General features: G+C 37.9%; 1 protein-coding gene across 1 annotated transcript; it reads left to right on the top strand.

Annotated features, from left to right (window-relative positions):
* The first annotated feature begins 11,719 nt into the window (after positions 1-11,719).
* LOC145123387 (cytochrome P450 Tp9025-like) lies at positions 11,720-14,254 on the top strand. Its single transcript, XM_079058602.1, has 2 exons — positions 11,720-12,663; positions 13,388-14,254. Exons 1-2 carry the CDS (start codon positions 11,782-11,784, stop codon positions 14,000-14,002), a joined length of 1,497 nt encoding a protein of 498 aa, XP_078914728.1. The 5' UTR covers positions 11,720-11,781; the 3' UTR covers positions 14,003-14,254.
* Positions 14,255-15,202: the final 948 nt, after the last annotated feature.

Here is a 15,202-nt window from a genome sequence, read left to right as displayed (position 1 = left end):
AAATCGACTCAACCAGTTGATGCCTATGATAACACAAACTGTTGGATTAATGTCTAAGTCCATAACTATAATTGGTAATACTTGACCCGACCCGACATGGTCCATTTGGGTTGCATGGCATCATGCATTTGGATAGACTATAATGAGAGAAATAACACTTAAGGTTGCTTAATATATTATAAGTTCTAATATATTAATAAGGTTATTTAATTAGTATTGATCAAGAATTAATTAAGTGATCAAAAGGAGACTAATTAAATATATGGGTTGATTGTGTAAATCATTCATTCTTATATATGTGGGCTTGAGATCCAAGATTCCTTATGTTGGACTAAGTCCATGGGGTGACCCATGGAGGTTAAAATCCATGGAGCATAAGGAATGGGTAAAGTTATGAGTTACATGGTGTAACCCTAATAGCCACCATATAAAAGAATCCCATGGCTCAAGAAATCGTGCACTAAGGTGTGAGTGTGAGGGCTAGACGATTTCAAGGAGTGTTCAAGTTTCTCTCAAGTTATTCCAAGTGTATTTGGTGTTGTATGAACCATTTGAGGTGTCACACTTGGGGCACTAGGCACTCAAGCTTCATGAAGACATTCTACATCAAAGAGGTATGTATTCTATCTTGTTATATTTATTATTTTGTATGCTAGATTAGGACAATACGTTGGATGTTCATAATTGTATATATAATAGAGAAAACATAGATCCAAGGTATTTAGGGTTGCATGTACACTTAGGAGTGTTAGAATGCTCATAACCCAACAGTGGTATCAGAGCCTAGGCTTGTTTTCTTATTATACTTGCAAAAGTAGCTGAAAAATCGAGTTGGATGCATATATTCGATTGTTTTGGCTGGAATTGGACTAGGAACATTACCCTAAGATGTTTTTGTAAACTTGTTTTTGATGTGGTAATGTTCATGCTAATCCAATTTCTAAGATAATTGTCATAATTTCAAGATTTGTATTAGTTTGTATGTTCATGCTAATTTCTTGAAGATTGATGATTTGAATTATCTTGTTCTTATGAGGTTCTTAGATTAATAGAAAAGTTGTGTGAAATAGTTGTTTTCAATCCATTTTAATCTAAGAGTTGATTCCAAAGTGTGTTTTTGTAACTTGTCCTCAAGTTATATGAAAAGTCACATTTAAGAATCATAAAACTCATAAAAGTGGGCAAATGTTACAAAATGAAGAGTCTAGTTCTAATTAAATGGTTTTACGACTCCATAACTTGTCCTCATGTTATGGAGGTTCAAGAGTCTCTTCATTAAATTAAAAAAAAAGTGTAACCTTAATTAGTTCCATAAGTTACAATAAAAAAAGTTATTTTTTTTATTAATTAGTTTAAAGTCTTCCATAACTTGTCCTCAAGTTATGGAACTTGAAGAGTTTTTTTTTAATTAAAAGTACTTTAAACTCATAAGTTATGGAATTAATTAGTTTTGAATAGTTTCAAAACTTGCCCTCAAGTTTTGGAATTTGAAAAGTTTTCACTTATGAATACTTTAATTCCAAGTTAGCCCTTAGAATTTTAAAAGTTAAAATTCAACCCTTATACTTTATAATATTATAAGTTAATAATATTTATATATATGTATAAGAGTAAAGTCAGTCTTACCGTTAGTAGGCCTCATTCACGAAGCCGGTCTATAAGGGGGGGTATAAGGTTACTGCCTATAAAATGGCAGTTTAATGGGTGTCCACTCTCACCCACCGCTTCCTTGACTGGTGGAGGGTCGTTAGCCGAACGGGTAGGACAAGGATTATAATTCTCCTTTCATTAAAAGTATTAATGATAAATACTAAGTAACTAAACTCTTATTAATACCCAATCTTAGTTACTTAGGAAAATGTGAATTTGGTGCTAACCCATGAAATTACACTTTGCATTTTGCTTAAGTCGTTAGTGGAGCGTGTGTGGTTAACCGGCACACTAACCTGGATTTAACAAAGTAGGCAAAGGGTAACTTAATATTTATCATAGTATCGGTGGAGCTCGTGTGGTTAACCAGCACATCGATTGAGGGGTAAATATTAAGGGTACCAAGTATATTTGCATGATTATTCACACCTTGTTTTGTGATCCTCGGCATCCCAGTCACAAAACCTGAAGGGCACACTCGAGATTGAAACATGCCATTGAAAAGTTCAATGAATCTCAAAAGATCTAGGAGTTTCAAATCCAATTAAAAACCTAATTACATTATTTCGTTTTTCATGGTGGAAATTGGTAAATCGTCATTTACCTACCTTCAACTATTTTATAACTCGGATTACGGCATCCCTCTTCCAGTTATAAATAGTTTGTTGGGTCCTAGCCTTAATATTTCATATTGGGTGTCATATTAAGGACTTTAAATCAACTATCTTGAATATCTCCCAAAAAGATGTCTGGTCTAGACATTTATGATCTTCCCAAATCTCTTGAAACAAGCTTTCCTAAATGAAGATGATGTCCCATGGATATCATACTTCTTTCACCTCCTCCAATTATTCTCCCTAACCCACAAGTTCCTAAAAAGTTTAAGGTCACTCAAGCCCTATTGGCAAGGCAAGGTCTAGGTGTGATCACATCTTGGAGATGTAGTCACATATTGACAAGCCGGGAGAGTTGGGTGTCAAAGTCTTGAGAAAGTTGGTGGCTCAACTACTTTCTAAGTCACATAGTGAGTTCTTTTGGGAATCCTATGAAACAGACTAAGACAAGACCCTTAATGATCTTATCTATTTGCTAAGATCAACTTCCTAAAACGCTATGGACATTGACAATGATGACATTGGATATCCAGTAAAGCTCTCTCTTCCCAATGGAAAGGGATCGGCCATAGTCAACTCGGTTGACCCAATGGTAAAGAGAGAGGCGAAGTCTGAGATAGTCCCATTATCAAGGGTCCATAGGTAACTATTGCCAAAGGAAGGGGCATTGGTTACGAAGCTGCCAAATTTACCTAAGGATGTTAAAGTCAATAAGTTTGGCTCTACTTCAGGTAAAGTCCATTGTCTAACTCTATTAAGTACATGCTGATTCTGATCGCGAAGATGGATTTCAATCGCATGGTTCGGTGATCAGAATTTTGGGCTATTACTTAAGAGTTATGATATTTATATTGCTTAGGAATAGATAACAACAAGGTTTTCATATGGATTGTAAGGATAAGTTTTTCCGCAAAGTTTTAAAATAAAAGAAAAAGGTTTTGATTTTATTTATTTTAAGTATCCTTACAATGGCATTTGTGAAAAGTTGTTGCTTATAAGATTCCATTGATAGCAATATTGGAAAAATGGATTTGATTCTTTCGGTTGTGGTAGTGTCTAATATTACCAAATAAGGAAAGATTCTCATCACCCAAGGTTCAATTGGACCGAAACTTGGAATCATGCAAGTTGTATAGTATGATGAATGAGAACTTTCAGCTTGGAAAATTAAGACTAATTCCTTATGTGAATAAGGAAAGGACTAAGGGATCGAGTACACATTCTTGTGCACTGGTCAAGTCCACCACAAAAGATCAAGAAGACTATTCGTCATGATTTACTTAAGTTCAGTAAATATGGTTATACTTATAAGTTTAAGTATAAGTCTGTAGCATTGGAGAAGTTTCAATGTGAGACAGAACGAATAAGAAGAATCAAATTATGGCAGAAAGATAAAAGTTTCTCAGATCTGAAAAGATGGGAGAGTACTTTAGTATCATGTTTATGATCATCTTAATGATTAAGATACCATATCACAATTGGTCCTCTAAAGTCATCTTAGTGCATTCTTATGACTAAGAAGAGGAGTCATGAATTGTTGAAATGGTTAAATCAAAAAGATGAGTCATACTTCGTTCCAAAACAATTCTTAGAGTCATACTCCAAGATTGTAACTTGAGTGACATATCTTAAAGAGGGTTTGTTAACACTAGTCAAATGTAAGAGTAAAAGGTTATCTACTCTTGTACATTTGAAATTGGTAAGTTGTGATGTTTTGGATAAAACAGAGACCAACTTAGGCCAATTGTGTAAAGTGTTAGTCTTGATAAAGAATCCGTACTATCTCTTGAATATTTGACAAGGGGTCTTATATGTCAAGAGGACAGTGGGAGTCTTAAAGCTCTTGAAAGTTTCAAGACTTAATCAAGAATAAAACCTAAAGTCCTTCACTAGCACACGACTTGAGGTTTATAACCTATCGTGTTGAAATTTTTGTGCCTATTCAAGTTGTCTTTGCATAGGAGTTCTGAGAGTTCTCAATTGGTTGCACAACTACTTGGAAGCAATGGCAGGCACCTGAGCTGCGAAATGGCAATAATTTAAGATTGCACAAGTTTAATCAATATGAGTTTGGATTTGTCACTAACCTTGTCTTGTGATTATGGTTTTGACAAATTCACATGGATAAGAACACATACACTATTAAATCTAAGTGTCATAAGGTTTCTCTCCGATTCATGAAAATGATGGTGAGGAAACACTTTCACTAAGTAGATTTTAGCTAGATAGCAATTGTGATATTTGCATTCTCAAAGTCGTTAGTGGAGCGTGTGTGGTTTACCGGCACACTAACATGGACTTGTGAGAAGTGGCAAAGGTCTAAACAATTGAGACTATGATTACGGCATCCCTTTTCATAGTTCTAAAATTGTTTAGACACACATGTGAGCTATCTAAGAGAGGTGTATGATTTTGATAAAGTTTTATCAAAACAATCTAGTATCAGAAATCTGAACTTTGGTAAGAAAGTCAGCTGATTTCTGAGTACATGTCAAAGCTAGTGGGAGCATAAGTGTTATGCTAATAATCATCATGTTAGTGGGAGCATGATAATTATGACAAAGGTTGCAAGTTAGCAATGTTAATTATAGAAAACAAAAGTTTCAATTCGTGAGGTTGCAGGGGTTGAAAAAGTTGTTTTGCTATAATTAAGGGAGAGGAAATTATACTTCATTTCAATTCTAAAAGCTTAGATTGAGATTTTAATCGTATTTAATCAAGGATATATATATGAATTTCATGTTGGAATGGCTCAACATAAGGAAATTCTATATATGACCCAGGTCGGGTACCCTCGCCATATACTGTAAGCACTCCCCCACTAGGGTCTCGTATGGTCACCAGCTGATGCTCACAGTCGATTACAGCTCCAAATCGACTCAACCATTCGATGCCTACGATGACACAAACTGTTGGATTAATGTCTAAGTCCATAACTATAATTGGTAATACTTGACCCGACCCGGCATGGTCCATTTGGGTTGCATGGCATCATGCATTTGGATAGACTATAATGAGAGAAATAACACTTAAGGTTGGTTAATATATTATAAGTTCTAATATATTAAGAAGGTTATTTAATTAGTATTGATCAAGAATTAATTTGGAATTAATTAAGTGATCAAAAGGAGACTAATTAAATATATGGGTTGATTGTGTAAATCATTCATTCTTATATATGTGGGCTTGAGATCCAAGATTCCTTATGTTGGACTAAGTCCATGGGGTGACCCATGGATACTCCATGGAGGTTAAAATCCATGGAGCATAAGGAATGGGTAAAGTTATGAGTTACATGGTGTAACCCTAATAGCCACCATATAAAAGAATCCCATGGCTCAAGAAATCATGCACTAAGGTGTGAGTGTGAGGGCTAGACGATTTCAAGGAGTGTTCAAGTTTCTCTCAAGTTATTCCAAGTGTATTTGGTGTTGTGTGAACCATTTGAGGTGTCACACTTGGGGCACTAGGCACTCAAGCTTCATGAAGACATTCTACATCAAAGAGGTATGTATTCTATCTTGTTATATTTATTATTTTGTATGCTAGATTAGGATAATACCTTGGATGTTCATAATTGTATGTATAATAGAGAAAACATAGATCCAAGGTATTTAGTATTGCATGTACACTTAGGAGTGTTAGAATGCTCATAACCCAACACAAACATCCCCCATCACGATCGGTACCAGATCTATCGGAAACTTAACTCCGAAGATCTCAAGCTCACATCCACAAATTACATCAGTCGCAAACACTGCATGCTCATCGGCTATGGAAACTCTCAGAGGTCGACTCAACGCCTCTCGTCGGATACTGATGTGACGACTAAATTTTAATGATACAAAGGATCGACTCACATCCGAGTCAAATAACACCAAGGCAGGCATAGAACTCACAAGAAAAGTACCTATACACAATCACAATATAAGCACAAAATATCTCAAAAGAATATAATAAGAACATTTACCAGCCACAACGTCAGGTGCTGCGCGGATCTCCTCCGCTGTCAACTGAAAGGCTCTCCCTCGAACCCTCGGTGTCTCGGCCTTCGCTGGCCGGATCTCAGCAACACGCACAAAAGTAGGTGCAGATCCCTGGGATGATCCCTGCACGAGCTGAGGGCACTCGGCCTTCCGGTGGACGGTCTGGTTGCAATGAAAGCAAACTGAGAATCCATTGGGGCAATCCTTCTCCATATGCCCCTCTTTTCCGCATTTGTAGCAAATCCCCGATCGGCAAGAACCCTCGTGACTCTTGCCTCACTTGCCACAAGTGCGACCCTTCTGGCCCCCAACTCTGGAATCAACGGGCTTGGCACGCTTCATCGCCGGCTGCGACTGCACTGGTCTCTGGTCCCTCCCCTGGGACTCCTCCTCCTCCTCCCCCGTCTGCAACTCAAGCTCAATCTCCCTCCTCCTGGCATTGGCCTGAAGCTCGGCCAATGTCTTATTCGACGACTTCGCCACGAACTCTCGTATGTCCATCCTCAGTATGCTCTGATATCGGCTCACACATGCCTGCTCAGTGGACACGTGTTCAGGGCAAAACATCGCCCTCTCATGGAACATCCTCGAAATCTCAGTCACTGATTCTGTCTTCTGCTTGAGAGACAGAAACTCATGGGCCAAACGCTCCCTCTCCATCGGGGGAACATACTCGTCTCGAAACATCTGAACAAACCTCTCCCATGACACTGCACCATGATCTGTAGGGGTAAACCCAGCTGTCACAAACTTCCACCAGTCCTTCACTCCCAAGCGAAGCTGGTTCAGTGCAAACCGAACTCTCAAGTGGTCGGGGCATGAACACGTGTAAAAACACCCCTTGATATCAGAGATCCACCTCATCGCAGCAATCGGATCCTGCGTCCCATCAAACTCCGGTGGCTTCGTGTTGCTGAACTCTCGGAACAGCAACGAGTCACCTCCCTGAGGCCTAGCAGCGGCGACGGCTGTAGTGGCTGCAGCAACAGCAGCCTCAGTGATAGCAGCGTATCGCTCATCGAACGTCTGTATCAAGGTGGTCTTGATAGACCCAAACATCTCTGGAATCTCTGCTCGGATAGCTGCAGCCACCTCATTGTGGATCATCCTCCGTATCTCCTCATCACTACTCCCACTACTACTCGGGTTGTGGCGTGTACCCACCATGATGTCTCTGAAACACAACACAAAATCATCAGAGACTCGCTCGAGCATACTCACACTCGATTACCCACCCCTACTTGTTCCTTAGCATCCTAAGGATTCTTACTTGGACCGCTCACTGATACGGTGCTTCTAGTAGGACGGGCCCAATACTACCTTCCACACCGCATCAGTGTTCGCCCCAAGTCCTCCTCCTCAGATCCCAATTACAAGTACTCTATGCCTCACTAGCTACTCTCACAGTAGTCCTCTCATTGGCTCGCTCCTGCTAGGTACTCATACTCAAAGCAAATCACTGATAGCAGAAAACCCTAGGCTAAGGCATCACAAATCAGGCCACCCTAGTCCTAATATATGAATTACCTAGCCTATTCTATAGCATGTATTATATCTCATAATCTCGTAACACAAAAGGAGGGTATTTTGGGAAATCACCGCTCGGCTCTGGCTAATTGTACACACCGCTCCGGCTCGTCTTCTCTTAAACTCTTTCTCATTTTTAGAAAAATTTATCTCTTTTGAAAATGTTTCTCAAATCCTCAGTTTGAGTCCAAACACACCCGAGGGTGCATCCGAATCCCTCAAACCAAGGCTCTGATACCAACTTGTAACGACGTAAATTTTCAACAAAATTTTCATTTTCAAACACAATAAAACTCACTTCATAATTCTCAAAATCATATATGTACAAATGTCAACAAGTAAAACACAATCCCAGAATCATAAAGAAAATCTCCCGCCAGTGTGTACAATCATGTCGTTGCCTTGCCGCGATCCTCGGAACTACCTGAAACACATAACACATAACACGGTAAGCATAAAACTTAGTGAGTTCCCCAAAATACCACACACAACACATCTGCCACTCGAGGCTATAACTCAGTAAGACCCTCCGGTCAATGTGTCTCAGTGGGACCCTCTGGCCCCACAACTCAGATGGACCCTCTGGTCCCTCAACTCAGCAGCTCAATATAATATACAGTAAGCATATCACAAAACAAATAGCAGGATATCTCAATACACAGCTCATTCACATAAGACCCTCTGGTCACACATAAAATTACCACTCAAGGTAAGTATAGTGAGAAGACTCACCTCGTAAGCTAGCAAAAGGAAAACCTCGAACTCGGAATCTCGAACTCTACCCACCAGTCTAGCCTCCGCCTAGCACATAATAATTATCCCTAATTAATATTTGTCCTCAAGAAGCTAGACTAACCCTTGTATGCTCACAGGAGGGTAAAAGACCATTTTACCCTCCATGGTCTCAATGTTCCTTACTGCCTTACTCTCAAGACACGGAAGTCAACATGAGTCAACCGCCAAAGTTGACCCGAATCGCCGAGTGCACTCGGGTGACTCGCTGAGTACACTCGTATCCTCTGAATTCTTCTAAGTGTCTCACACGGCTCGTCGAGTTAACCTCCCAACTCGACGGGTTACCAGTGGGTCACGAATCGCGGGGCAACCTGATCCGACTCGTCGAGTCATCGCATAAACTCGGCGAGTTGACTCGTCTGGATTTCTCATATGGACGTCTGAGGTCGGATCTGCAACTCCAACCTCTAGATCCGACCTCCTAATACCCAAAAGTCACGTAAAGGTCCGATCTTGATGACCATGCATGGCATCCATGCTCCAAAATGTCATCACAAGCTCCAAGAAAGGTTTCATGCATGGGGACCTGCCTCTAACTCGATAAAGCTCAAATCTTTGGACCCTTAAGGTCCCCTCTAGTCCAGATCTGAGGTTCTAAGCTCAAATCGTGCTCAAAAAGATCAAGAATACAACATGCTTGAGAGAAAACCCTAAAAACTCCCCAAAAATGAGATCTAACGAACAAGAGGCCAAGATGAGAGCTTTTTACCTCTGAATAGCAGCAAATGATAGAAGGATGCAAGATCCACAGCCTCCTCTTGGACGGATCCACCAAACTCCTCCAATCTCTCCTCCAAAATGCTTAAGAAGGATCAAGATGGTCTCTCTCTCTCTCTCTCTCTCTCTCTCTCTCTCTATAATGAAAAGGGCAGGTTAGGGTTTCTCTCTGGGGAAGGTGGCCGCAAAGGGCAGGTTAGGGTTTCCCTCTGGGGAAGGTGGCCGAAAAGGGCAGGTTAGGGTTTCTCTCTGGCGTACTCACGCAGATCCTAAACCCTAATTTTTGGGGTTTGGACCCTATTTAAAGGACCTTAAGTCCTTGAGGCCTCCTTTATCTTCAACCTCCATTCCCCTTTTTTGTGATTTCGAAACCCTAACCTTCTAGAGCTTGTTTTGGATCTTTAAAGTGTTCTTGGAGCATTTTGGAAGAAGGATGAGAACACTATAAAGGATTGTTGGGCTTCTTGCTTGTAGATCCAGAGTTTCCTTCACCTTGGCAAGCTTATAGAGGTATAAAGCTCTCACCTTTATGATTGTTTTGTATAGATCTAGGTTAGTTTGGAGATTTGCATGATTTTGGTCAAATAGTTTTGGTTCTTGTGAGTAAAAGCTACCAAAGAGCTTAGAATTATCATTTCTTGGTGTTTATGAGGTTCTTATGTCATAAAAATTGGATCTTGAGGGTTATATTCCTTCCAGGCATGAATTGTTGGTCATTTTGTGAAGTTATGGACCTAGTGTTTGATTTTGGGCTTTATTAAGCCATGAAAAAAGCTTAAAGTTGTCAACTTTATCAGTTAAGACCTTCCAAAGATTTAGATATGTGAATTGGACGTTTGGACTTTAGGTATTAAGAGCTAGAAAGTGATTTTGGACAATAGAGGGTTATACAGGGCATAACCTCTGTGTACGCATGGCTTAACGGGTTGGCCCCGTATGCCTTTTCTGTGGACACAGAGTACGTAAGGTATAATGTAAGAGTACGCATGATGTACTCCTAGAAGTTCAATTGGTCCATTTTTGCGCCTTGGGCCATGTTTAGTTGGGTCTAGTATGGTAAGGGTAAAATGGTCTTTTACCCTTAGTAAGAGAGAATCTGATTTGTACCTTTAATTATGGGTTATTAGCCTAAATAATAATTAGGGTTAGTTTGGATGTTATCAGTGTGAGGAGCCTTTGTATCAGCAGTGTGTGTGTGTGATTTAGATATCTTTAGTTTGACGTGAGTCTCATCACAGTATTTGTGGATCGAAAACACCAATGTCGGCCCATTGATTTATGTTTATAGGATGCTAGCTGTCTATGTGACTTTTGCATGTATTGTATATGTTTGTATGGATACTGGGTGGGGACCGGTGCTAGGCGGGGCCTGATAAATGTGTTGGGCGGGGCCCATTGTATGTATGGTATGTGACATTTTTGGGGAACTCACTAAACTTGGTGCTTACGGTTTATGTTTAAATGTTTTTCAGGTACTTCCAGTTCAAAAGGGAAGGACCTGACATGATCACATCGCATCCACCAGTGTTCAACATTTTATGATTTTGGGATTGTACTCTGATAACTATTTTTTTTCACATTGTTATACTTTGATAGTTTGAAATGAATGATTGATGACTTTGGTTGACTTAAAAATAATTTTTTTTTGCTTAGTAATTTTTAATATGTTACAATATTTTTATGATTTTGTAAGTAAATGACTAAATGTCCAGTGATTTTATTTGTATGATTAAATAACTATGAGTTTCCTGCATGAGTAAATGTTTCGCAAATTTGTATAATTTTAAGCTTCATGTTTGTTTTTGTGACTGTTGATTGAGAGTCATTAAACTATATGAGTATATTGACTATATATTTTTTTTATCTATTGTTACGTGTGTAGTATTTTAATGTTTTTTGTTATTAAACTTATTGTTTTTGAATGTTTATGTTATAGAATGCTTATATATGAAAAAACATAAGAAAAATAACAAAAAAGAAATATACATTATGTATACAGACTATAACGATGACACATGTCATTGTCATAAATGACTTATAGCGATTACATGTCGTAACTATAGATTGACCTTAGTCGTCGCCATAAGTTAACTTACAAGTTACAACAACAGCCGCTAGCTATACCTTAACTTATAGCCATAACTATGTCGTCGCTATATGTCAATCTATATCCTATAGCTATCCCCTATGACATGTAGTCGTTATAGGTCCCCATACAATGACAACAGGTCGCTGGTGAGTATTATTTTTTTAATTTCTTAAAAGGATATAGTTTCTTATTCTTGCAGTGAGACCATTCTGGAATGTGATGTTCGTTTTTTACGTTGTTGTTTGTTTTTTAGCAGGAATAAGATTCCGTGATGGCAAATGGTAATCGAAAATAGAACGGGAAATTAAAGGTCAACAACGTAATCATGCAAAATTGCAAATCTCCATTCCCTACCATAAATAGACAGAGCTTCCCATTCATTTCTAAATTACAAATTACAACAATGGACGTCGATATCACATTCCTCCTCGTCGCATTCTCTCTCATACTTTCCTTCTACTTCATCCTTAACAAAAAACCCAATGCTTCCAAATCTCTAAACCTCCCACCAGGCCCACCAAAGCTACCCATCATCGGAAACCTCCACCAGATGGCCGGAGCACTGCCACACCATGCATTACGTGACTTAGCTAAGAAATATGGTCCCATCATGCACATGGAACTTGGCCAGGTCTCTACCATCATCGTCTCATCACCTCGTTTTGCCAAAGACGTCTTCAAAACCAATGATCTCGCTCTCGCCAGCCGCCCCTACTCACTACTCGCTGATATTATGTTGTACGGGAGGTCCGATGTTGCTTTTGGCCCTTACGGTGATTACTGGCGACAGATGAAGAAGATCATCACAGTCGAACTCTTAAGTGCCAAAAAGGTTCGAAAGTTTAGTAGTTTCAGGGAGCAAGAAGTTGATCATCTCATCGAGTTCATTCGATCGTCATGTGGAAAGCCTGTAATCTTACGTAACAAGGTAACGAAAATGATCAACAACATCGTATGCAAGTCGTCGTTTGGTGGTAACTGCAAACAACAAGATGTATTGCTCGAATTGGTGGACGAGTTGGGGAGATTGGTGAGTGGGTTTTATGTTGCAGATCTGTTTCCTGAGTTTGGGTTCCTTTCGGTCATTTCTGGATTGAAATCCAAGCTGATGAAGATTCACAAACGTCTTGATAAGATTTTTGATGATATTTTTGACGAACGGAAATTTAAAAGACAAAGTAATGGGGAATCAGAAGGTGATCTTCTTGATGTTCTTTTCACTATCAAAGAGAGCGGTGGCCTACAAATCCCCATCACAGACAACAACATCAAGGCTGTCTTTGAGGTACGCTCGTTGTCTTTATTTTATTTTCATATTTCATGCACGCAACACATTCTATTTGAATACTTTACAATCTTCACTTGAAAGTTAACTTTTTTATTTGACAAATTATATAAAAAATGTAACATATAAAAGATGATAATAACGAAATTAACCGAAGAAAAGGTAAGCTACTTCCAGAAAATATAATTCTTTAGTAATTATATTGGTCCAAATTTTGCTGATATGTTATTATATAGTGATATATATAAGATGGTATTCTATATTAGATCGAAGCTAAATTGGTGTACATTTACATAAATACATCATGCTTAATATAAACACATAAAATTAGTGTATATAAACAAACTCACGGTTATCAATGTCTAGATATACTAAAAAGGTTAACTCTTACGTGATGAACTGATGTACTTAACGTGAAGCCAATGGAGCTTGGAAAAAGTTAACAGTTTTTAGAGACTTCGAGATTTTATCTTTTCACACGTAATTAAAAGGGCAAACATTTAGGGAATTTGTCTATGCTTTAGTGAGATGTCTTTAACTATGTAGAACCCATGGTTGATGCATGTATTACAATAGTTTTTATTTATAAATGATGAAAAAAATTAACAACATAACTACATAAGTAATATGAAATAATCAAACTAAGAAAAGCCACAGTGGTTTTATATTATGCAATATATGGGGCATTTGTTGAGTTCTAACCATTTTCTAATTAATGACACAGAATATTTTTGTTGGAGGCACTGATACAAGTGCTATGACAATCGAATGGGCAATGACAGAATTGATGAGAAACCCCAATGTGATGCAGAAGGCACAAAAAGAAGTGAGAGAAACATTTAAGGGAAAGAAGAAAATTAGTGAAATCGAGTTAGCAGATTTGGTTTACCTGAAATACGTAATCAAAGAAACTCTAAGGCTTCACCCTCCTCTCCCTCTACTACTCCCAAGGGAATGTAGAGAACAATGTCAGATTGATGGTTATGATATACCAGTGAAAATGAAAGTGATTGTCAACGCTTTTGCATGCGCAGTTGATCCTGAATACTGGGATGATGCAGAAAGTTTCAAACCAGAGAGATTTGAAATGTCTTCTATTGATTTCATGGGTACAAACTTTGAGTTTGTTCCATTTGGTTCAGGGAGGAGAATGTGTCCTGGGATTAATTTTGGTTTGACTTCTATCGAGTCTGCTCTTGCTCAAATGTTATACTATTTCAACTGGAAACTTCCTTCTGAATTAATCCCTAAAGATATTGATATGACAGAAAATGATGGAGGTGTTGCAACAAAGAAAGTTCCGTTGATGGTAACGCCAAATCTATATTCTCCATTTTAACAAGAACTTGAAAAAAAATTAAGACAAAAAGTTGTTGAGCGATATGAGTACTGTTGGAGTTAAATCAGAATAAAGAGCAAAGGGCATTTAGGAAACTTTCCTTATTTTAGCATTAGTTTTTATCTGTTCCTCTGTATTGGAATTAGACTAGGTATCAATTTTATTTAGTATAGATAGGAGTAAGCACGTTGATGTTTTCATTTAGTTTTTGGTTCTGATAAGTAATAAAACTTAGAGAGCAAGTTTATTTTACCTACCATTCCCTTGTTCTTCTTCTTCTTTTCCTGTCTATGCTTCTTCTTTTGTCCCTATGTTATACAAATTCCTTGTGCCCAAAGGCATAAACAGAACCTGCAAGTTTACACTTGGTATTAATACCTCCCTTGAAAAACCTTGATCAAACCCATGGAATGTCAGAAAATACATTGTCCATTGTTGTCCATAAACAATTATAAACAATTATGTTGCTTGGGCCATCAAAATAATGGTATTTATGCAAGATCAAGATGTATGGGACTTCATGGAACCAAGAATCCTCAAAACTAAATCGGTGTTAAAGGTCATCTCCAATGCATTGAACTCGAATGAGTTCAATGAATTGATAGAGGTACATTCCATTTACAATACAATTTTACCTATTAAACTCTACACCCCATTAAACTCCATATAATTTAATGAGAAATTAAATATCCTCCTACCATTTCTTCCTACCCAATTAAATGGTGACATGTGCAATATTTAATGTTCATTTAATGAAATTTTAGGATACTAATATGACACATGTCATCATTTAAATGGGTAGGAGGATTGGTAGGAAGAAAAGATAGTAGGATATTTAATTTCTCTAATTTAATAGATTGTCACATCATTTATCATTTTTTTATTTATTGTTATTTTGTAAATAATTAATTAGCATTAAATTAAGAATTAAAAACGAAATTAAAAATAACATTAATTAAAAATTAAAAATTTGAAACAAAAAATAATATATATATATATATATATATATATATATATATATATTTGTGTGTGTGTGTGAGAGTGTGTGTGTGTGTGGAGAGAGAATGTAGAGTTCAATATTGAACTCTCCATTCTATTGAATGCGATGTCATTGTTGTATCTTTGGCATATACTTGGACATACTCAAAATGAAGCTCTGATATTAGTACTAGTTGGATTAAACTAAACCAATTGTATGCA

This window comes from Lactuca virosa, chromosome 7 (assembly GCF_052849685.1).
Source record: "Lactuca virosa cultivar CGN04683 chromosome 7, Lactuca_virosa_CGN04683_v6, whole genome shotgun sequence".
Lineage (NCBI taxonomy): Eukaryota > Viridiplantae > Streptophyta > Magnoliopsida > Asterales > Asteraceae > Lactuca > Lactuca virosa.
This window is presented reverse-complemented; position numbering and strand designations above follow the sequence as displayed.